This window comes from Eubalaena glacialis, chromosome 19 (genome assembly GCF_028564815.1).
Source record: "Eubalaena glacialis isolate mEubGla1 chromosome 19, mEubGla1.1.hap2.+ XY, whole genome shotgun sequence".
NCBI lineage: Eukaryota > Metazoa > Chordata > Mammalia > Artiodactyla > Balaenidae > Eubalaena > Eubalaena glacialis.
Genome location: NC_083734.1, coordinates 3986066 through 4010534, shown reverse-complemented (window position 1 = coordinate 4010534; position 24469 = coordinate 3986066). Strand labels below are relative to the sequence as shown.

Here is a 24469-nt window from a genome sequence, read left to right as displayed (position 1 = left end):
ACATTTGTCAAATGCTGAGGTTAGGATTCAAAACCAAGTCAATCTGATTCTAAAGCCAGCGCTCTTAACTAGTGTACAGCTGCCTCCCACCCACTATCCACGGATGCCGAACCCGCAGATACCGGGCCAACCGTAAGGAACTTGAGCATCCGTGGATTTTGATAACCACGAGGGGTCCTAGAACAATCCCCCGCACACACGGAGGGAAGACTCTGACTGCATGTGTAGAAACCCAGGTGAAATCTACAAATAAACTATTAGAATTAGTGAGTTTAGCAAGCTTGTTCGAGGCAAGGACAACATACCAAAATCATCTGCATTTCTATATACCAGCCAGAAACAAATGACTAAAAAGATACTGTTTACAATTGCTTCAGAAATGCCAAAGCCAGGAATAAATCCAACAAAAGATGTGCAAGTCCTCTCTGTAGAAAATCATACATTATTGAAAAAACATGTTTAGAAATCTAAATAAATGGAGGGATATGCCATGTTCACTGTAAAAATGTCAGTTCTCCTAAATTGGGCTGTAGATTTGATGTCATCTCAACCCATCTAAGAGTGTCTGCAGAAACTCACAAGCTGATTCTAAAATGTGTTGAATATATGGACATAGGGCAAGCTAAGAACAGAGAAGGTAATCTTAAAGGTGGACAAACCTGAAGAATGCATTATGCTTGAGTTTCAAAACTTATAAACCCAGAATAATTAGGACAGTGTAGAACTGGTAAACAATTGATAAATAGACAAACGGCATAGAATAGAAAGCTCAGAAAAGACCCACTTCTCTATGGCTCTGCAGAGCAGTGAGTGAAGAACATTATTTTCAAAAGTGCTGCTAGATGACTTGAATAATCATGTGGAAAAATCATTACATTTAACTCCTACCCTCTCATAGTACCCAAAAATCAGTTCCGGGTGGGCTGTCCTTCTGTATGTTAGAAGTAAGACAATAAAACTTCTAGAAGGTAAAATGGGAAACTGTCTTCATGCCCTCAATGTAGGAAAAGATTTCTTAAAGTTAAGAATTTCTGTTCACTGAAAGATACCATTAAGAAAATAAAAAGGCAAACCTCGGTGTGGAAGAAGACTTTTGTAGTCCATATGACAGAAGAGGGTTTATACACAGAGTATATTTTAAAATTAAAAAAATCCCTATAATCAACCAAAAAAAAAAAAGACAAAAAAATAGAAAATTGGTCAAGAGACTTTAGGTATATCACAAAAGATGATATTCCAAATGGCAAAATAAACAAAGGAAAAGGTACTCAACCTCTGGTAAATTCACATTAAAACCACAGTGAGATAGCACTATACCCCACCATATGAATGGCTAAAACTTTTTAAGCTGACAAGTAGAAAGAAGATGTAGCGCAATGAGAAAGCTCATAACTGCCAGTGGGAATGAATTTGAAAACAGTTGGACCTCATCTACTGAACACAAACATACACCCACTCTTTGACCCGGCAATTCCACACCCAAGTTCAGAACCGTGTGACATGAAAACACACAGTCAAGAAGATTTATAACTGCATTACTTATAATATACCCAAAAACTGGAAATAAACCAAATATCCATCTAGGGTGAAATGGATAAAATACACAGCAGTGCATTCATTCAATGGAACACTGCGTAGCAATGCAAATAAATAAGCTACACCTGTGTGCAACCACGCGCCAGAATCTCACAAACAAAATACTGAAAGAAGCCAGGCACCAATGAGTATATGTAGTATAAGTCCATTTACATCAAGTTCAAAAAGCAGGCAAAATACATATGATCCAGCAATCCCACTCCTGGGCATAAACCTGGAGAAGACTCTAATTCAAAAAGATACATACACCCCAATGTTTATTGCAGCACTATTTACAATAGCCAAGACATGGAAGCGACCTAAATGTGCATCGACAGAAGAATGGATAAAGACTATGTGGAAAAAAAAAAAAAAAAAAAGACTATGTGGTATATATATATAATGGAATATTACTCAGCCATAAAAAAGAATGAAATAATGTCCTTTGCAGCAACATGGATGGACCCAGATTATCATACAAAGCGAAGTAAGTCAGAAAGAGAAAGACAAATACCATATGACATCACTTATATGTGGAATCTAAAATATGACACAAATGAACTTATCTACAGAACAGAAACAGACTCACAGACATAGAGAACAGACCTGTGGTTGCCAAGGGGGAGGACGGGGTGGGGAGGGATGGAGTGGGAGTATGGGATTAGCAGATGCAAACTATTATATATAGGATGGATAAACAACGAGGTCCTAACGTATAGCACAGGGAACTATATTCAGTATCCTGTGATAAACCACAATGGAAAAGAATATGGGGAATGCGAGCCTTGCGGAGGAGTGACTGTTGGAACAGAGCTGGTGGCGCTAGGCTTAGTCAGGTCTTGTGGCTGGGAGTGAGGCAAGGAAGAAGAAAGGATCCTCCTTGGTCTTCTCATTCACAGGTTAAGCCTACCTTTCCAGATAGTCCAACAATTAAGTCACCAGTTTCCAAGGGCATTTGCACTACCTATGGAAAACATTGGATCTGTGCACACCAGACAGATCCTTGACAACTCATCCCACCATCCCCCTGCACAAAAGTTGCTGCACCAGCAGACAAAGAAGGCGACCACTGAGTTTCTTTTCATTACCAAATAGATATAATATCCCTGCCAACAAAAAAGAGTACACAGAGTGTCTCTTCATAATTTCACAACCAGTTGAGACCATGCTAAGAAAATCAGCTTGCCTAGATGAGGACCCCTTCTCTTCTTGGGGAGCCAGGATTTGAAGGAGAGACTCTGACCTGTGCCACTGGTAAGTGACTAACTTTTACACACTGAACTGGTCCTGAGAACTGAGCTGTCTTCTTTGTAAGTGAAGAATATACAACATAATCTTGAAGAACTGCACAGTGGCCGAGCCAGAGGCATACTGTGTGTGTGTGTAACAGACTGAGAAACAGACAAATGAATCCTATTGAAAGGATTTCTCATCTTCTGCTTCTGTTTGCCAGTGTTAGTGTTTTACTGGCTTATATGGTTACTTTTTTCTGGTACCTTTTTTTCTATACCATTGTTCTATTTTAATGAGTCCTAGAAATCCCTCTCTTGACCCCTTATCAGAATCAGAGAGTGAGGAAGAAGAAAACGCTAACTACCTAAATGAGAGTTCTGGGGAAGAGTGGGATCCCTCTGAAGAAGAGGACCCTGTGGTGCCCAACCTAACACCTCTTGAGAGTCTCGCCTGGCAGGTTAAGTGCCTTTTAAAATATTCTACAACTTGGAAACCTTTAAATCCTAGTTCCTGGTTGTATCATGCTAAACTCTTGGATGCTAGCACACCCGTCCATATACTTCGAGAGACAGGACTAAGACTCTCCCATTGCTCCCATCGTGTACCCAAACTGGAACCAATTCCTGAATGGCCTCCTCTAGCTTCTTGTGGAGTCCCACCTTTTCAAAAGCCCCTTATGGGTCCCAGCCGGCTTTCTAGAGATCATGCCACTCTAAATGGAGCACTGCACTTTGCCGCCGAACATTGAGTAGAGCCACTCCCATACCTGAGTACCTAAAACAAATTCCTAATTCATGTGTTTCTGGTTGTTGCTGTGGCTGGTTAACTAAGACAGTTAAGGAAACAACCCGCACTGAACCCATCAACACTACTTACTCCTACACTGACTTCCAAAAGGCAGTTAACAAACTCCTAACTGCATCACTATAAAGATCCACCATTCCTTCCCATATCTCTCGTGTTGCCAGTTGAGAAAGGAATACAGTTCCACAGCCCACAGTTGAGAAACTAACGTCTTCTCAACCAAACTATGCCCTGTCCTGATATGCCAAAATACGATCAAGTACTGAATACAATACCCAAGAGTCCTGTAACTCAACTACAGGAGACGTGCATCGTGAGCATTCCCTTTGAAAGACCTAAAATGAGAACTTCAGTAGAGAATTAGTCAAAAGGGACCTTATTACAAGAGATAAGTTGACTATTCTCCACACTCAGTTCTCCCCACAATTTACTCTGCCTATCTAATGGGCTTAACTAGATACCTAATTATTAATGGGAAGGAAAAGGAGGCCACTACCCTATTTGTTACCCAACCTTCAGAACAGCCATTGTGGAAAGTGATAAGTTAGCTACTCTCAGTAACGCCTTTCTGAGCATACTTTTCTCTGATATTCATTTCTAGGGAGGTAGTTGAATTAAATTGAATAACTAGATTAAAAAAAATGGTGGGAATATGGATTTATCTCCCAGTTTTTATATTGGTAGACCTACACATGGCAGGCACCTTTTAGGAGTTCCTTTGTTGGGGGGAGGGAGTGCAGTAGCACAGTAGTAGCCTACACTACCCCAGACCTATTATGGGACCTGCAGTTATAGCATAAACATTTTATAGGCTCCCACCAGGCTGTCTCTAGCTAACCTGGCTTATAAGATCATACCTGGGGATTAAACAGACACCTGTTCTGTAGGGAATATATTTCCTGCATCTCGGCATCCAGACCTTAGTCAAGAGCAAATAAAACCCATTCCAAGAGCAAATAAAACCCATTCCAAAGACCAATGGGAAAAAACTAAGAGAGCATTTATGCTAGTGGATTAAAGTATTTCATCTGTATGATGTTTCCTGGAGCAGTACTTCATGCACTTTCCACGTCCATTGCAAACTTTTCAGGAACACTTCTAACTTTAAAGAACCTTACTACAGAAAATCTCAGCCTAATACAGTCTGAAGTTGAAGAGTTTTTTTAGCATCATTGTTTTTCTACATCTAGCTGTAGATTTTTTTTTTTTTCTGGCTGAATAGAAAGCATATGTATCCTTTTAAATGAGTCTTGCTGTGTTTATTTGGATGAGTCAAAACACAGAGATCAACATACATAAAATGCATGAGACCAGCAAGTCTTTTCACACACCTACAATAAAGAGTGAAACCTTTGTGTGATCCTGGTTAACTGGGCATCTAAAGGGAATCAGAAAACAGATTGTTAAAGATATATCATATATCCTTCCTTATTTTAGTTTTGCTTTTTCCTATTCTCCATAATTAAGTGCTATATACACTGTGGCATCAAAAAATTGAAGCATTAATGGAATCACAAATTCTATAAATGTATAGCAACTTTAAGGAGAGAGAAGAATGTTTATGACCTAATGAGTAGTTTCTGCTGAACCTTACTGGTCTCCTCTTAAGGAAAAAGGAGGGAATTGTAGTAGGTAGAAAAAAAGATTTGTTAATGGAAAATTTGTTACTGAACTGAAACCATATAATGTTAGTATAACTGAATGTATCAATCAGTAACTGTTCCTTTGTAGATGTCCTATGAAGTTGGTTTTTAAAATGTTACAAAAACCTGTTTCTTTCTTCTTTCTTTCTTTCTTTTTTTTAGGGGAAGGTGGGAAGAGGTAGAGGGGTCTAAAAATTAAAATATGTTGATGGTTATGTAACCATAATATGTTCCTTTGTGTGTGTATGTGTGTAAAAGTGCCTTGTTCATGAACACATTTTTGCTGTTCATTCCCAAAGGAAGCCTTTCCCCAGCTTCGCAGCTGAATAAACCAACAGCTTTGTACATGCAAAAAAAAAAAAGAAAAAAGAATATGAAAAAGAATGTCTATATGTGTATAACTGAGTCACTTTGCTGTACAGCAGAAATTAACACAACATTGTAAATGAACTATACTTCAATTTAAAAAAAAAGCAGGCAAAATAGTGTTTAGGAATACATTTCCTCAGCGTAAACCACGGGTATAATTGATTACCATAAATTCAAGAGAGCAGTTACCTCTAAGGATTAAAGAAGAGGGAAGTGATGGGAGGGGGCTGGAGGGGAGCTCCTGGGGGTAGCGCTGTCCTACTTCCTGACGTGGATGGTTGTTGCCAGGCGTCCACTTTTGAAAAATCACAAAGATATAAAATGTATGCCTCAGTGCACTTGATGTATTGATATATCTCAATTTTTAAAAAATGCTTTAAAGATATAAGGATGGCAGGGCTAGAAAAAGGAGTAGGGAGGGGGGGCAGGACCGGAGCAAAGGTTGGAAGGGAAAGGGGAAGCGGAGGATTGTGGAGACTAAGTGGGTGTGACCCACAACCCTGCCACTGGTGGTAGCGCCACCAGTCTGGGGTGGGTCTGGATGTGGGGGAGGGAGTCTCTTTAGCATCAGGGAGACTTGGGAAGAAGGGTGTGGGAAGAAGAAAAAAAGGATCAGGTGTGGTGGAAAAACCAGAGGGCCATGGGGTCGGGGAGGGTCAGGGTCTGGGTGAGCCGGGGTGGCTGGAGAAGAAAACGCAGAGCCTGGAGACGTCCTGTAGGCAGCCTCCCCCTCAGAGAAGCCCTGGCCACCAGCCAGTGACTTTTAGGCTGTAATTAGCTAATTGGGTCTTGTCTCTCCACAGCTAAAACTAAGTATCAAAAACCAGAACAAAGTCATTCTTTCCCATGTTCCTAAAAACCTTGAGAATTACAAAGGTGAAATAAACATTTATGCTAGAAATAAACAATGAAAATTGAAAATCAAAGTGGGCCAAGTATTTGCCAGGCAGCCGGCCTGACCTGCTACACATTCCTGATGTCTGGTTTCAACCACGTGCTCCCCGCAACTTGGCAACCCGTCCTTCCTTTCTCCTTGATTTCCCGGCACACTCCCCACAGCGCCAAGCCCTGTGAGCTCTGGGTTCGGCTCCCCATTTTCTCTCTCTGCAGCCCACTCCCCACCACGCATTTACCAGGGGCCAGATCCAACTGGAAATGCCTTGTCATCAGCACCCTCCTGTCTTCCCGCACGTCTGTCTGCCCTGTCACCAGAAATGTGGTGTCCTGAGGAAAACAGGGACTGGGGACGTCGCCTGAGGTCCTGGGGAAGAAACAGGGGCCAGTAGCTGGTGGTAAAATCTGAACTGGCACACAGGCTGGCTGAGGTTTGAACAGTGAAGGACCAACTCAGGAGCAGGCAAAGCAATATTAGAAGATCAAGCAGGCAACAGAGCCAGAGGTCAGAGGGGGACCAGGGACCAGGAACCCAATGCTACAGAGGTGTCCAGAGCTTGAACACTGGAGTCAGATGGCGCTGGGCTCCAGTCCTGGTTCTGTCATTTACCAGCTGTGTAACTTTGGGCAAGTTACCAACCTCTCTTGGCCTCATTTTTCTCTAGTGAAGTGAGGATGTGGATGGACATGGGGATGGGGATGGAGACAGGGATGGGCATGGGGGTGGGGATGGAGGCGGGGATGGGGTGGTGTGGGGGAGGGGGACAGAGGTGAGGATGGGGTGGGGATGGAGGTGGGGAGGGGGAGGGGGAAGAGGGGGAGGGGGAGGGGTGGGGATCCACATGCCAGGCAAGCCTTCAGGTGTGAGAGGCTGATACATCTTTGTCGCATGAGATGCTGAGCGTGTTAAAGGCAGGGAGCAGCTCCTGGCCTGGGCTTGGTGTCTGGCACCTTCTACCTGCCCCTTTTGCTGGTGAGAGCTCATTCCCGACAGCACCAGCATAGCTGCTGGGTGTGTGAGCAATCTGGGTGCTTGGTGACCAGCCCGGGACGGAGAGCAGCTGTGCTGACGTCCACTTTCCACGTTCCGTCCCCTCCGCACGCCCCGCCCATTGGCCCCACTCCCTGTTCTCATCACCAGCATTTTCCAAATGTCCCTCCCTTTCTGCTTTCAAACATCCCCAAGTCTCCCCTCCCCTAGAAAATTCTTCTCTTGACCCCAAGCTTCCCTGACTTCTATTTTCCTCCTTTTCTCTGCCAAAACTCCCCAGGGAGCAGCCTGTACCAGCTGCCACTCCTTCGTCACTCCCCAAGGCCCAGCAGCCTGGCGCCCACTGACAGCCTCCGGGCGGGAAGGACAGAAGTCACAGCCTCAGAGGGGCTCGAAAGTGGGAGGGTGGGCACACACCCATACAGGGATGCACACACAGGCACACACACATACACATGCACACACAGACACACACGCACACACAGGCACGCACACAGAAATACAGACGTACACACACAAACACACGCATACACATAGACAGAGACACACATACACAGAGACATACACATACACACACAAGCGCATAGAGACACACAGAAATACACACACAGACACAAATACATATACACAGGCACAAAGACACACACATACACAAACACAAAGAAACACACACAAACACGTAAACACACAGGCACATACATAGACACATATACTCACAGTCACACACACACAGACACAAAGTCACACACACACTAACCCATTCCAATACGACAGCCGAGGGCCCACACTCTGAACAGAGAGAGGAGGAGGGACCCCCAGGGCCGTCTCTCGCTCAGCCTGAAGGCTCCAGACCCCTCATGCAAGCACCAAGAGCGCCAAGAGAGGCCGCTGGAATCGCTGCCCTGCGGGCAGACCCAGGCCATATGAGCCTGACCGTCCACAATTGGGGAGGAAGCATCTTTATACCCTGCACAAGTCCCAGCTGTGAGCGCTCAAAAGACACCCCTGAAATAATGTCAGCTGAAAAGGAGGGAGCAAAGTGCTGGTGGAGGCCTGGAGGAAGACCGTGACCTTGGGACCCAGAGGGTCAAGCGTGCAGGACCAGCTCCCTGACCCCAGGCTGGTCAGTGACCATCTCCCAGACACGGGGCAGAATCTGAACTGAACCCCGGGCTCTGGCTCCCTGCGTTCTTGCCCCTCACCTTCCTGCTTCTCTCTCACCAACTCCACGCAGCTCAAGAAGAGCAGAACCAGAGCTGCCGGCATAGAGACAGTGGCCCAGCACCCCCCTCCAGTGGAAAGGAGTCCTCTCTCCCCTTCCCCTCACCCGTCTACACTGTGGCCTCACTGATCACAAGGTTTACAGATTGTTGTGCTTATTTACTGACACTTTTTCCTCCTGTTCTTAATTATTTTTAAATAAGCAACTGGAATATTCATCATCAGTTTTTTAAAAACCTACTGTCCGTGTGGCTGTAACAACCTTCTCCCTTTGGGTTCCTACAGGTTCTTAACCGTGAGAGTTAAGGAGATGCTTTCCCAGTCCTGGCCGAGCATCTCCTGGGTCCTGAGCTCCGGAGGGAAAGTGATAGGAGCCCCGCCCCACACCGCCAGCAAGGAAAACGTGGGTATGTTTTGTGTGTTTGTTTTGGTTTGTTTTGTTGCTCAAGTAGACTTGTCGCCTTGACTGCACTGTGGAGTCACCTGACCATTTTTAAAAGCATGCCCGAGTCCTCTGCAAAGTTAATCAGACTCCGGACCTCAGTAGGGTTACAGAGTCCGGGGGTGGCGGGCGGAGCGTGACCAGACCAATCCGGAACCGGGAAGGAACGCAGAGGCTCCAGGAAGGCTTCTGCTGTGAAGGGCTCAGCCTCGGGCTGGTTGGGTCTGTGCTTTTTTCACGTTCATCCCTGACTCTCCTCTCCGGGACACCTGGTGTTCCAAGGTGTGAGATAGGACCCACACACACACCCCACTGTTACCTGAGAGGCTTCTGCGGTTCCCCATACTTCCTTCAGGATCCTGGTGGTTCTCCTGCCCAGGGCTTATTTCTCCCCCGCAAGCGTCCCCCGGTCCCGGATCCCACTTCCCCCCTCGGTCCTCTATTTGCTGCCGCCAGCCATCGTCTCTCTGCTGCCCCCAGGTGGTCCAGGAGCCTGGAATCAGAGTAAATGGGGCATTGTGACATCAGCACTTGCCATGCTCCCCGCCCTGGAGTCTTCTGCCCTCTTCTCTTCCCCAGGGAGCTCAGCCGGCTCCAGGGTTAGCCCAGGTACCATGTGCACGACCTCACTTGGGTCTCTGCCCCCAGAGGAGCAAATACAAACCCTTACTCTGCGCCAGACCCAGCCAGATGGAGAGCAGTGGTCGCCTGCCTCCGTGTGGTCACCTGGAAGGTCTGTTGAGACTCAGCTTGCCGGGTCCCACCCCAGAGTTTCTGATTCAGTAGATCTGGGGTAAGGCCCAAGAATTCGCCTCTCCAACAAGCTCCTTTCAGCAGAAATAAGTCTATTTCTTTGGAAATAAGATGCTCTTTGGATGAACAGCAGAGAATTGCTGCCACCAGAAGCTGATGGGAATCAGCCCGTCTCCTCCACTCCAGTGACATGTCCATGTTTCTGTAAGGAATGTTCAATGTGTAAATTCCAACCTCACCTGAGACCCCAACTCTGGAAAATTCCCCACGATTCCGGGAGGACCCGGCACAGAGCAGTGTAATTGTGGGTGTCAGCTTGGGACGCATCTGAGAGCCGGGCTGGACTTCTCTGCTGCAGAGTCATCACGCTCCAGGTAGTCCCCCCCCAAATGCCTCTCCCAGTATCCACTCTTCTCCATCCCCCCATGGCTCTGTCCCTGCCTGCCACCTGCCCAGCCAGGAATCCAGCGTCCTCTGGTCTCTCTGCACCCAAGCAAGCGCTTCATCTCCCTCACGATGGTCAGCAATGTCCCGTTGTCTCCAGGGTTCTCTGGCACGTGCTGGGGAAAGCCCAGGACCAGGAGGCAGACGTGTCTCTCTGTGTCACAGCATCATCGCTTAGTGGCAGGAAAATGCACACCAAGTGTTCTGCGGCACAGACCCACGTTTCCTCCTGCCCACGAGCCAAAGCCTGGTTGCTCTCCTTCTCCAAAAGGCTTCCTCTATCCGTCCTCTCTCCAGATTCTAGTTCTTCACGTCCCGTCCCTCTCCCTGGGCATCCTTCCCCTCGTGAGGACCCCGAGTCAGTGGGGCCTGCCTGTCACCTCTGCTCGGGCACCATGAAGGGCATTAATAAGAGATGGAGCCTGCAGGGCCTGGCTGTGTGGGCACACTGCAGGGTCTGCACGGGCGAGGAAGGAGATGAGCTCTGAGACGCTCCACCCTCTCTCCCGGCAGGTCTAGGGAGACTGTGGACACCTTCGTGTGCAAAGGCCAGGGGCAGCGGTAGGTTTGCAGTGTTGAGGGTGGCAGGTGACCACGGTTTCACGAGAACCTCCAAAGACGCAACCCATAAAGCCTTCCACAGCTTGAAGTGGCTCTCTGAGCTCCTCACAGGCCTAGCGCTGCACGTGACAGGAACCAGGGCCCAGCTGGGAGCCAGGTCCCTGGACTGACCAGTTAAAGAGCCTTTGGGGAGTGACATCAGCCCCGCCACCTGCCAGCACACAGGGGAGGCCATGATGCTAACCACACCCGCGTCTATGTCATTCATGGCGAGGCTCCAAGTCTCACAAAGAAAATCCACGGCCCGAGTTATTTTCCTCCTACAGGGCCTGCCAGGCCTTTGATTGTCGGCTTTGGAGAGGTGCATTTTTCCCTCCTCTGTGGGCAGCAAATTTCCCGAGAGTCAGCATGCTGTGCCTCTGGGCTTATCCCCCCACTGCTGTCACCGCAGAGGGACCAGCCGAGGCAGTGTGCTGGGCGAGCCCTGGGCCTCCCGGTGCCAACCAGCCCAGACGCCCCAGGGCTTCCAGGGTCCCTGGTGAACCCGACCAGCCTCAGCAGGTGCTGAGCCCAGCCCTTCCCTTCACTGAGGGCACAATGAGTTAGGGCACCCGGGGGTCAGGAGCTGGCTTCGGGTCACCCGTGCACGCCCCCCGTGCCAGGGACTGTCCTCAACTTCCCACACACTCACCGATCTGACATTCAAAATCTCCTCCACGGCCTCACAGGTAGGTTCCACTACTTTAACTTGACAAGTGAAGACGCTGAGCCACAGAGACAGTGAGTGAGTTTTCCGTGGACACACACTCTGTAAGTATGAGAACAGATTCCAGAACACACGCCACCGAGAAGGGGAAGCCCAGGCAACTATCTGCATCAATTCATCGCGAGGCCCCACTCGAAATCCATGGGGGGACTGCCCGGACCCCTAGCTCCCACCTCTCCTGCAGGCCCGCCTCTTTCCCCTCCCCCTTCCCAAATCACTGGCTAAACAGACTCAGGCATGTCTCTTTGACACTTGACTTTCTATGAAAAATGAGAAGAAAATCAGTGCTTTGGGTCAGAAGTTGATCAAACCTCTCTCTGGGTCCTCAAGTTGCCTTCCAGGTGCTAAACACCAGCACACGTCACCCCTCCCTACGAGGGTCCCCCATGGCCCTGCACCTCCACCTGAGTTCAAGTCAAAGATGGACATACGATCCCAGCAGGTGGTCCACTGCCTGGCCTCTGACCTGTGGCCTGGCCTGGAACAAAGAGAGGTCCTGGGCCAACCCAGTTGCCTCGGGAACGCCAAGAGGAGGGAAAGAAAGGCCTGGCACTAACAGCTGGAGCCCAGCTGAAAGGATGCCCTGAGGAGCACGAGGCCATGAGGGGTCACGGCAAAGCCAAACAAGGCCTGTGGGCTGCGATCGGGCCATCCACCTCTTAAGTCTCTTCTATTGTACAGGTTTGTACAATAAAAACTTTGGTTCCTTGTGTGTAGAAGGAACTGAGTTTCCCACAGTCTGGATTGTGCTGATTACATCCCCATGGTGTCCTTGAACTATGTGCTCCTCTGTCCCCTATGAACTGGCTGTAAGATCGAGAGCCTTGACCGGGTCCAGTTTTGCTTTTCCAGAATCGGTGTTGTAAATATCAGCAGTCTACTTGGTTGTGTCTCCTTTTGTGATGTTAGCAGCTGTGGATGATCCATGACTAGAAAAGTTACTTCATGGGCAGTTTCAATGGGTAATATTCTAATTCTATCATTCCTTCTTCATTTTTCATCCAGAACTCTTCTATAAGGAAACACTTCTCGCCAACTCCTTGGCTACACTGAGGCGCAGTTCATGGGAAAAGCAGGACAAATCCTGGATTGTTTCCCCTTATCAGTTTTCTTTTCTTTTTTGGCCGTGCCAAAAGGCTTGTGGGACCTTAGTTCCCTGACCAGGGATCAAACCCATGCCCCCTGCAATGAAAGCACCGAGTCCTAACCACTGGGACTGCCAGGGGAGTCCCTATCAGTTTTCAAAATAATAACCTGGGTGCTTTGCATGCCCCCAAAGTGACTAGAGTTATTGGGTTTTGTAATGAATTCATGGGTTTAAATATATTTGAATTGTTTCAATCCATTACAGCTCTTATTCTTAGGGATGTTCAAGTATCCCTCCTCTAGCCAGTCAGAACCTTTTCACGCTGGTTCCTGAGTCCTTTTGACGTGACCCTCGAGGTCTTTGATAGCTTCCTTGCTATTTTTACAACAAGCTGCTCCAGGCTCATCTACAACATGAGATAAGCAATTTCCCTAAGGAGCCCTCTTCCTCTGATGGGGATTGGTTGTCAGAGGCTGCATGGAGACTCACTCCCACTGCTGTCTGTGGACCTGTCCTCACCCCTCCAGATGTTCTATGCAGGACCTTCCCACAAAGCCCCGAGACTTGCAGACCCCATAACATAGCACCCCAAGGTAGATTTCCAGAGATCCAGTGCTGTGCTAAAAACCATGCTTATTTCACTTTAAGCTCTTATGGGTCTGGAATTCAGGAAGGACTTGGCTGGGCAGTCCATCTCTGATCCACGTGGCATCAGCCAGGGCAGCTGGACTGGAGAATCCATTTCCAAGATGACTTCTTTATTACACGCTGGCATCTGATGCTCCTTGGTCTCTCTCTCTCTCCCCACCATGGTGCCCCATCCTCCAGGCCCCTCCATGTGGTCTGGGCCCCTCAGCTGCAGGGTGGCCTCAGGGTGGCCACACCTCTCACGTGGAGGAAAGAAGTGGAAACCTCAAGGCCAGTTAAGGGCTGCTACTGGAACCAGCAAGGCATCATTTCTTCCATAGTCTATTGGTCAAGGGGGTCACAGCACTTAGCCAGACTCAGCGGGGGGGCCAAAACAAAGCACATCTTCTGATGGAGTGACAAGAACAAGTTGCAGAAGAGCATGTGAGGTAGGGGTGACCGTCTTCAGAAAATAAAGTCTGCCAGAGTAACTACTTCACAACCCTGGGAATCACGCACACGTCCCCTTGACTCATTCACGCATCCGCCCAACAAATAATCTCTGAGTGAGGCCAATAACTCTTGCTAAGGACTTTATACAGAATTTCTGAGGAAATGAAAAAGGTTCGGAAACAATTTCAATTTTTTAAATTGACTTTCCCCTTTAAGTCCCAGCTTTTTTCTCTTAAATCTCATAAAAAGAAAACCTTGCTTATCTTGGGCCAGCTCCAGTGTCACCTCCTCTAGGAAGCCTTCCTTGATCTCCCTTCAGGCATACTGTTAGCCCTCAAGCACCCTGTTCACAAACCAGTGCAATGCTTATATCTGATCTCTATCTGAGTTCACATCCACCACACATAAAGACTACATTTCCCAACCACTTTTGCAACTAGATGGCCATAAGACTACGTTCTGGCCCGAAAAATGTAAGTGGAAGTGGTATGTGCGACTTTCCAGAGAGGTCCCTAAAGAGAGGGACTGTACCTTTATCCTTTCTTTTCCTCCTTCCTGCTGCCTGGAATGCAGTCCTGATGGCTGGAGCTACAGCAACCATTTTATACCATATGATGACTTTGGGAACAGAAGCCACATACAACAGAACAAGATAAAGAGCTCAAGTTCTTGACACTGTGGAGGGCCACTCCCATGCTGGACTTCCTACACCCAGGTTTTTACATGAGACTGAAATGAACTACTATCTGGTTTAAGCCACTATTGGGATTTTCTGCCACTCACAGTTGAACCTGATCCTAGCTGATATGACACATCTCAAGTGGGGGAAAAAGGCAAAAATGTCATGTGATGCCTTCTTCACTGAACTATGTGCTCCTTGAATTCAGGGTTTGTGTCCCTGTCGCGCTCACATCTCCAGAGCCCACATGTGTGTACAGTAGGTGCTTGATAAACATTTTCTAAATTAAAGACAAGCATACAACGTTTTAAACATATCAAGACACATAGAAATGAATTATATGAGCTTCTAACAGACACAGACAGAACTTGCAGCTATTGGTGGGAAATACTAATTCTACTAACAGCCCAGGCAGGAGAACGAGTACTTCAAATAGTAACATAATGGCCTACAACAATGCATCTGGGGACATTGTTTATAATGTCAAGAGTCTGGAAACAACCTATATGCTGATTGAGGGGGCGTGGATTAAAATATGGAACATCCCCATAATGGAAATTCTATGTCTCTATTTAAATGAATGAGGCAAATCTATATGTACAATGATCACAGTAAGTATTTAAGTAAAAATGGCAAATACTATCACCCTAAGGGAAACCAAAGAAAGTAGGTTAAAAATGAAAAAGGTGGGCAAAAGTGGATAACCGCTGAAGCTGGGTGATGGGTATGTGAGGGGTCACTGTACTTGCCTCTCTAACTGCAGTGTACATTTGAGAAAATCCTGCAATAAAAGTGAAAACAGAAACAAAACCATGTGGTTCTGAGCCTTGTTTTTGTTTTCACAATTGATTAAAAATATTTTCAAAAGGCTGCCCTTGTGAAAAACTAAAGGGGAGAAGGGGGATGAATATACATTTAAGTGCTTGAATATGCACAGAAGATTTGTCTCTGGCATGCCACAAAACTCCGAAATTCCAGCTGCAACTGAGGAGGGGAAGATGGGAGACGGGAAACTTACTCTTCATTCTGTCGTTTGTTTCACCATTCGCCTGCGCAGCTCTGTCATTGTAGACAAACTCATTGTAAAAGGAAGCATGGGAAAGAGTGTCACTAATCACCGGTAGGGTTGTAGGCCTGGAGGCAAGGACATAAGAAATCCCCATCTCCCCACCGGCCCCCTTTTGCTCCCTGTCTGGCTAATTCAGAAACAACCTTTAAGTTCCAGGTCAAAGGCCATCTCCACGGTGGGGACCAGAACCTAGGGGCCTTGATGAACAGGCTGGAAACAGAAATGCCCCCCAAAAATGAGCTTAGTTCACTAAGGAGTGATGGGGATGATGGCCTGCCTAAAGATGTTGAATTTGAAAATCGTTAAAACACAACAGCGGGGCTTCCCTGGTGGCGCAGTGGTTAAGAATCCGCCTGCCAATGCAGGGGACACAGGTTTGAGCCCTGGTCTGGGAAGATCCCACATGCCGCACAGCAACTAAGCCCATGCGCCGCAACTACTGAGCCTGCGAGCCACAACTACTGAGCCCGTGTGCCACAACTACCGAAGCCCGCGCACCTAGAGCCCATGCTCTGCAATGAGAAGCCACCGCCATGAGAAGCCCTCGAACTGCAACGAAGAGTAGCCCCCGCTCGCCACAACTAGAGAAAGCCCAAGCGCAGCAACGAAGACCCAACACAGCCAAAAATAAATAAATAAATAAATTTAAATCAACTGTACTTCAATAAAAATTAAAAAAACAAAAAAGACAGCAAACAGCAGAGAGAGAGCCTTAGACACCTAGCCGTGTATACACAGCACATTCTGACCACTTCTGATGCCCCACGTCATCTGGGTTGACTGTTACTCTGTGCATCACAACTCCCAGCTTGGAATGTGTTATCATGTCAGAGCACAAGACGTATTCTACCCAGTCAGCCTTCACCTTTCAACTCAAGAAAGAATGCTGCGATACAGTGATCCAGACCCAGGCAAGCCCGCAGGAATTTCTTTTATCTCTGGAACACTTTATGTAATTTATTTCTCAAGACATCCAGACACCTAATTCCATCTTTCATTGGCGACTATTAATAGGAGTTCATGCTGCTCCCAGATGAAACTCTGGAGCTACAGGGGGTGCTGGTGGAGGGGACGGGAGGAGAGACGGGGAGAGAGCAGAGTCCGCAGCAGGAGCCCTGCAGCCCTGAGAGGAAGGGACTCTGGCCAACCTGACCTCAGCTGTGGACCCTGATGACCCATCAAATGCAGACACCTACCATCCAACAGCCCCCAGAACCAAGCAGGAGGAGGGATTCAAACGCCTCATAAGGGGTTGGGGGCACGAAACCAAAATCTTTTTTTTTAAATTTTTTAATAAATTATTTATTTATTTATTTGGCTGCGTTGGGTCTTCATTGCTGCACGTGGGCTTTCTCTAGTTGAGGCGAGCTGGGGCTACTCTTCGTTGTGGTGCGCGGGCTTCTCATCGTGGTGGCTTCTCTTGTTGCAGAGCATGGGCTCTGGGCGCTCAGGCTTCAGTAGTTGTGGCACGTGGGCTCAGTAGTTGTGGCGCACGGGCTTAGTTGCTCCGCGGCATCTGGGATCTTCCCGGACCAGGGCTCGAACCTGTGTCCCCTGCACTGGCAGGCGGATTCTTAACCACTGTGCCACCAGGGAAGTCCCACGAAAGCAAAATCTTGCCCCGTAGGAACCAAACAGAACCTCTGGGGGACTTATTTCCCTCTGAGTCAAGTCAGTGGGGCCAGCGTGAAGCTCCGGAATGCTCCACATTCCCAGCTCCATCAGGCATGTTCACGCTGTGCCCTCCACCTGGAAAGCCCTCTTCTTCTCAACTTTGCACAACTCTGGTCACCCTTCAAGGCTCACTTCACTTCTGTGAGGCCTCTGATCCCACCAGTCAAAGCCGCTCACCCCCACCTGCAGCTCCCCCAACACGCCACTCATACGCGTCTCACTGTAACAGCATTGCTTCTTCACATGTGTGTTTACCCCAGTGGGTCAATGGCTTCTTTTTTTGTCTTTGTTTTGGCCATTAGGTATTCATCGGTATATTTGGTCTTAGCAATTCCCTCCTAATAGTTTCAGAAGTGTGGAAATAAAAATAAATTACACAAAAACAAAAAAATCTAAAGGCATGAGAACAATATTATACATAGTGTCAAAGTGTTTACAACACAATAATATATATTATAGAGCTTAATTTTGTCTTTAGGTTTTTTAAATTAACTTTTATTGGAGTATAGCTGCTTTACAATGTTGCACAGGGAACTCTATTCAATGCTCTGTGGTGACCTAAATGGGAAGGAAATCCAAAAAAGAGGGGATATACATATACATATAGCTGATTCACTTTGCTCTCCAGCAGAAACTATCAATGGCTTCTTAAGGGTAGCAATTGTGTTTTTAGTTACCATTCCATCCGAGGCATAAAGGGCTGGCGATGTGCCTGGCACACCTCCTGCCGTACATTATTGAGCTACTGTTTTTTAGAAATCCCATGATTAATTTAAGATACTACAACTGTACTGCACTGGGCTTTTAGTCTATTGAAAAGCATTATCTTTTTTAAGACTTTATTTTTTCAGAGCAGTTTCCAGTTTAAACAAACCGGAGAGGGTGGTACAGATTTCCCATTTCCCCCCTGCCTCCACACGTGCATAGCTCCCCTATTATCAGTATCACTCTCCAGAGTGCTACGTTTTCTGCCGAGGATGAATCTACACTGACACAGCATAATCCCCCAAAGTCCAGAGTTTACCGTAAGGCTCATTCTTTTTTTTTTAATTTTTTTTATTTTATTTTATTTTATTTTTTAGTTTATTTATTTTAGTTTTTTGGCTGTGTTGGGTCTTCGTTTCTGTGCGAGGGCTTTCTCTAGTTACGGCGAGCGGGGGCCACTCTTCATCGCGGTGCGCGGGCCTCTCACTGTCACGGCCTCTCTTGTTGCGGAGCACAGGCTCCAGACGCGCAGGCTCAGTAGTTGTGGCTCACGGGCCTAGTTGCTCCGCGGCATGTGGGATCTTCCCAGACCAGGGCTCGAACCCGTGTCCCGTGCATTGGCAGGCAGACTCTCAACCACTGCGCCACCAGGGAAGCCCAAGGCTCATTCCTGACGTTGTGCATTCCATGGGTTTGGACAAGTGTATAAATGACCTATGTCCATCATTATAGCATCATCCAGAGCATTTTCACTGCCCTAAAAATCCTCTGTGCTCTGCATATTCATCTCACTCTCCAAGCCCCTGGCAACCATTGATCTTTTTTTTGTCGACATAATTTTGCCTTTTCCAGAATGTCATGTAGTTGGAATCACACAGTATGAAGCTTTCTCAGACTGGCTTCTTTCACTTAGTCATATGCTTTTAAAGTTCCTCCATGTATTTTCATGACTTGATAGCTCATTTCTTTTTAGCACTGAATAGTATTCTATTGTCTGGATGGACCACAGTTTATCCGTTCACCTACTGAAGAACATCTTGGTAGCTTCCAAGTTTTAGCAATTATGAATAAAGGTGCTGTAAACACCTGTGTGCAGGTTTTTGTGTGGACATAAGTTTCAGTTCATCTGGATAAATACCAAGGAGCACAATTGCTGGATCATATAGTACAAGTATGTTTCATTCTGTAAGAAACTGCCAAAATGTCTTCCAAAGAGTTTGCACCGTTTTGCGTTCCCACCAGCAGCGAAGGAGAGTTCCTATTGCTCCACGTCCTCTCCAGCATTTGATGTCATCTGTGTTCTGGATTTTGGCCATTCTAATAGGTGTGTCGTGGTATCTCGTTTTCATTTGCAATTCCCTGATGACATATGATGTGGAGCATAAAATTACTACTTTTTCAAATTAAGCATCAAAAATATCACAGTGAATCTGGAAACTTGTTTTCTCATTTCTGCTTTTTACAAGTCCAGGAACTCTGAAGCGGCCTGTGGCTCTCTTGACCTCCAAGAGACCCTGTGCATACATCAAAGTCCATACAGAAGGTATTCAGGAGATAACTGCTGATCAATTGCTACTTTATCGCAAACTTCCTTTGAGATGGACCAAAGCCAGAGATGGTAGTTTTTCCACAGGAAGACAAACGTGATACTTCTCGATTTGCTTTATGGAACTTGATTTGCTTCACGAAACTGAAACATTAAGCGTGTAAGGCTCTCAGCTGCAAGAGATGCGCTCTGGGCTGAATTGCGTTCCCCCAAAAAAGATGTTGAAGTTCTAATCCCTAGGACCTGTATGTGTGACTTTATTTGCAAATAAGGTCTGTATAGAGGTAATCAAGTTAAAATTAGGTCATTAGGGTGGGCCCTAATCCAAAATGCCTGGATTTCTAAACCATCCAGTTTGAGGTACTTTGTTAAGACAGCTCTAGGAAACTTATAAAGATGGACACTAGCTGAAGCAGAAAAAGCAATGTCATCAGAACTTGGTGTTTCTCGGTTTCTCTAAGCTCTGCTTTCCTCAGTCTGGGCTCCACTCCCAGGCAAGCTGTCACGACATGGTGGGCCCCAACAGCAACAGATATACAGCCTTCCGGCTTCAAGTCCTCTGCGGGGAAAGCTTCTCTGCCCAGGAAATCCAACAGAAGACCTGGGATCCAGTCTTAGTGACTTGAATCTTGAGGGTGAGATTAGTCTCCTCTCACACCCCAAGGTCTGAGAGCGGGAGGAGGATTTTTCTTCATGGAAAACCAGGGTTCTCATCCCAAGAGTGGGGGAAATAGATGCTGAATGTTAGGCAGGTAAAACATAGGAAGGTCTCTGGAACACATTTGAACACAAAGGATTCATGCATCCATATTCAGTCAGCAAGTCTTTCTTGAGTGCACGGCATTATTCTAGGTCACTGGTCCTACATCAGTGGGCAAAGTGGACAAAGATCCCTGCCCTCCTGGAGCTTACAGTCTCGTAGGAGGAAGAGTAAGTCACTGAAGGCCAAGGAAATCACTGTGGCAGATTCGGTGCCGGTCATCCTGTGGGCTCTGAGTGTTTACTGAACGAATAAATGAACAGCAGTGAGAACAAGTGACTCTGCCTAGTGAATCCCCGCTGCGTCTGAAGCCCATAGAGACGGGTTATGGGATTCCCACACGCCACGTGGGATGGGACTTCAGTACAGAGAGAGACGGGTGGACCTCTGAACCCCAGGGAGGTGATAATAAATAACTTCACCCAAACTGGAGAACCCAATGCCCGGTGATGTGACATTCTGTGGCAGACACACGGAAACGTGATAAAAGTGGACACACACACAGAAAAGCCTGTTACAATGGTCCTTTTATGGAGTGAAAACCGGATGTCACCGTAACACTGTTTTTCTGTTCTTTCAGGGAACGCTTGCCAGGCCGGCCCAGGGTGAAGAGAACTGTGCTTCTTCTAAGGGGAAAAAAGAAGAGCATGAAGTCACCCTATTTGGCAATCAGGATTCTTCAACTTCCAAACATGTTTAAATCCAAAACGTTCCCTCCCGAATGAGGTCACGGACGGAGTGAGAACTTGCAGCTCAGTCGGTGAGCTTTCAGAAAAAGCAGAATTCTAAAATAACGGCCCCAACACATGCAGCTCCCTCTGAAATTCTGAATCATTCAAACAGGTTCTGCTCTCCGAGCGAAGGACATAGTCTCTTTGTTTGCTTTAAACCAAGGGCAAAGGTGGTGCCACTGGCAAAGGCTTTAGTGGAAATTCACCACCTTGCAAGTCATCAGTGGCGTTTTACTCATTTCTGTATTTGCTCATCAAGAGATTTTTCTGAGCACTGTACTCAAGCACGATCAGCAAATCCAGACTCAGTGCTGCCCCGATGGAGCTTAGGGCCTATCCTAACTTACACTTTGTACGAGCCTACAGACTCCCATCGATCCATCACAAGTAAACATACAATGTCAAGTTGCATAGAGCATAAATGTGGAGATTTGACCCAATCAAAGGGGTCAGAGGAGACTTCTCTGAGGAAGTGATAACTCAACTGAAATTTAAAGGATGGAGCAGAAGGTACGTGATGACGAGAAAGGAGGAGCCATCATTCCAGGAAAAGGAACAAAACGTACAAAGGTTAGTAGTGAAAATGAGGGACCCTCAATCTGCCTGAAATACACATGGGGGTGCGGTGGGAAATGAGCCTGGAAAAGCTGGGGGGAGCAGATGTTGAAGAGAAGCCACACGAAGAAGCTTTGTCTTCATCCTAAGAGTGATGGGAAGGCATCCAGGAGCGAGTGATATGCTCAGATTTGTGTTTTGAAGCTGTGGTGGACACAACATGGGAAAGAATGGACAGGTCAGGGTGGAAGCAGGTAGAGCTTGCAGAGGATCCTGGAGTCACCCACGCGAGGCTGATGAACTCGGATGGCGGTGGAGGAGAGGAAGGGAAGAGGACGAATTCGGAATTGTTTATGAGCTCAAAGCAGCAGATCTTGCTGATTAGACTGGATGCAGAATTGAGTGTGAGAAGGTGTCAAGGTCAACTCCTGGATTTCTGGCTCACATAATTGGATGGTTGGTGGAGCCATTCATTGAGATAGGGCTGGAAGAGGAGCGGGGTTGAAGAAGTTAGTTGGCGAGTTTGTTGTTGTTATTGTTGTTGTTGTTTTAATTAATAGACTTTACTTTTTACAGTAGTTTTAGTTTTACAGAAAAATTGAGAAGTACAGAGTTCCCATACAGTCCCTCACCCACTTTCCCATTACCAACAACCTGCACTAGTATGACACATTTGTTACAACTGATGAATCAGTATTGAAACATTATTAACTAAGGTCCGTAGTTTACATTCAGGCTCACTCTTTGTGTTGTATAGTTCTGTGGGTTTTGACAAACGTGTGATGTCATGTATCCACCACGGCAATACCACACAGAATAGCTTCGCTGCCCTAAAATTCCCCTGTGCTTCATCTATTCATCCATCCCTCTCTCCTCCCACCCAAACTCCTGGCAACCAGTGATTTTCTTTTACTGTCTCCATAGTTTTGTCATTGCTAGAACATTGTACAATTGGAATTATACAGAATATAACCTTTTCAGATTATCAATATGCACTTAAACTTCCTACTTGTCTTTTCCTGGCTTAATAGCTTATTTCTTTTTCACACTGAATAATATTCCACTGTGTGGATGTACCAGAGTTTATTTATCCATTCACCTACTGAAGGGTATGTTGGTTACTTCCAAGTTTTGGCAATTATGAATGGAGCTGCTATGAACATTCTGATGTAGGATTTTGTGTGACATAAGTTTTAAACTCATTTGGGTAAATATCAAGAAGCCCAATTCCTGATTCATATGGTAAGAGTATGATTAGTTGTGTAAGAAACTGCCAAACTGTCCTCCAAAGTGGCTGCACCGTTTTGCATTCCCACCAGCACTGAACGAGAGTTCCTGTTGCTCCATATCCTTGTCAGCACTTGGTGTTGTCAGTGTTTTGGATTTTAGCCATCCTAATGGGAGCGTAGTGGTGACTCCTTGTTTTCACTTCCCCTTCGCTGATGACATACAATGTTGAGCGTCTCTCCATGTGCATATTTGCCACCTGGATATCGTCTTCGGTGAAGCGTCTGTTCGGATCTTTTGCCCACTTTTTTACTGGCTTGTTTGTTTTCTTACTGTTGAGTTTTAAGAGGTCTTTGTATATTTTGGATACAAATGCTTTATCAGACATGACTTGTCTGTGGTTTGTCTTTTCTTTCTCTTAACAGAGTCTCTTGCAGAACAGAGGCTGGTGAGTCGACCTTGAACTTGATAACCCTGAAGAGCCTTTGTGGGGTCAAGGTGGAAATGCCAAGTAAGCAGGGCAAAAGCCCTGGGGCAGGAGAGAGCGTGGGAAGTTTCAGGAACCCAAAGAAGGGAGTGTGCTGAGCAGGGCCAACAAGCCCTGTGGGTTTGGGAGAGGAGTTTGGTCTTCATCCCACTGAAGGGTTAATTCCCGAAATGCTGATGAGTCACCTCTGAAGCCAAGCCTTTCATGTTATTCTGATAGAGTTAACATCATAGCCAAATTCCCTTCTCAAAGGCAGTGGGAAATCATACCTCAGGGTTTAATGCAGTGCCTTGGGTTGCATATGTGTTTAATCAATATTTGTTGAGTAAATGAATTAAATGTCTGATTATGTTGTATGGTGGCGTTTATATAAATATCCACATGATAAATTATTTCATTCATTCAAAATATATTTCATGGGTGACTAACACATGCCAGGCATTATACTAGTTGCTGTGAACCAAACAGACTAAGATCACTGCACCCCTGGAGCTTACATCCTAGCAGGAGGAAATGGTGAATAAAATACAAACATAGCAAGTAAATTAAATCGGACACGAAAGGGATTACCGAGCTCTGGGAGAAAAGCAAATGTAAAGGAAGTGCCCAGTTTGTGACGTCCAATGGAAGGCCATGGCATGCTTCACTGACACGTGACCTTTAAACAAAGGTTTGAGGGGGAGGGAATAGCTGTGTGGACACCACAGGGGGTGGGGTAAGAGCCGAGGTCCCAGGTGGCAGGAGGCAGGCCCCGTAAGGTCCTGTGTGTGAACCCAGGCTTTCTTTGTGTGAAACGAGGAACTGTTGTGGGGTTTTGCATAGAGGAGTGATGTGATCTGGGCTGCATTTATACAGTGTCCCCCCGTCTGTGGAGGACGGTGGGAGGCCAACCAGCTCATGACCGCAGTGATTGGAGCAGGAGGTTGAGAGCGGCTTCACTCTAGATCAATGCTGAGGACAGGTTTCCCCGACAGACTGGACATGGGATGACAAGAGAGTCGAAACCAGGACGACGTCAAGGGCTTTGACCTGAGCAACTGGAAGGATGGACCTGCCAGCAACTGAAATATGAAGCGGGAGCAGACCTGGGGCAGGTGATCAGGAGCTCGGTCTGGAGGCGCCCGGCGGCAGGTGCCTGGAGGAGGGCTAAGGAGTAGAGGTGTTGGGTGGGCA

General features: G+C 46.8%; 2 protein-coding genes and 1 pseudogene across 4 annotated transcripts in view; 1 reads left to right on the top strand and 2 right to left on the bottom strand.

Moving 5' to 3' along the window:
* CDRT4 (CMT1A duplicated region transcript 4) overlaps positions 1-9539 on the bottom strand; it is a 34107-nt gene extending 24568 nt beyond the window's left edge. Inside the window, exon 1 of one of the 2 annotated variants that reach the window (XM_061175215.1) lies at positions 9492-9539. Coding sequence is in view for 1 of the 2 variants with exons in the window: in XM_061175216.1 (XP_061031199.1) it covers positions 9492-9516 (25 nt within the window). In the remaining variant the exon portion in view is untranslated. The remainder of the gene's footprint in view (positions 1-9491) is intronic. The other variant, XM_061175216.1, reaches the window with a different exon arrangement.
* Positions 3101-3738, top strand: LOC133080625 (DDB1- and CUL4-associated factor 16-like; annotated as a pseudogene).
* A 2082-nt stretch (positions 9540-11621) lies between the features above and the next one.
* TVP23C (trans-golgi network vesicle protein 23 homolog C) overlaps positions 11622-24469 on the bottom strand; it is a 65832-nt gene continuing 52984 nt past the window's right edge. The window contains exon 12 of one of the 2 annotated variants that reach the window (XM_061175209.1): positions 11622-11738. The gene's annotated coding sequence lies outside the window, so the exon portion shown is untranslated. Of the gene's footprint in view, positions 11739-20780; positions 20923-24469 lie in introns of those variants that run through there. The other variant, XM_061175211.1, reaches the window with a different exon arrangement.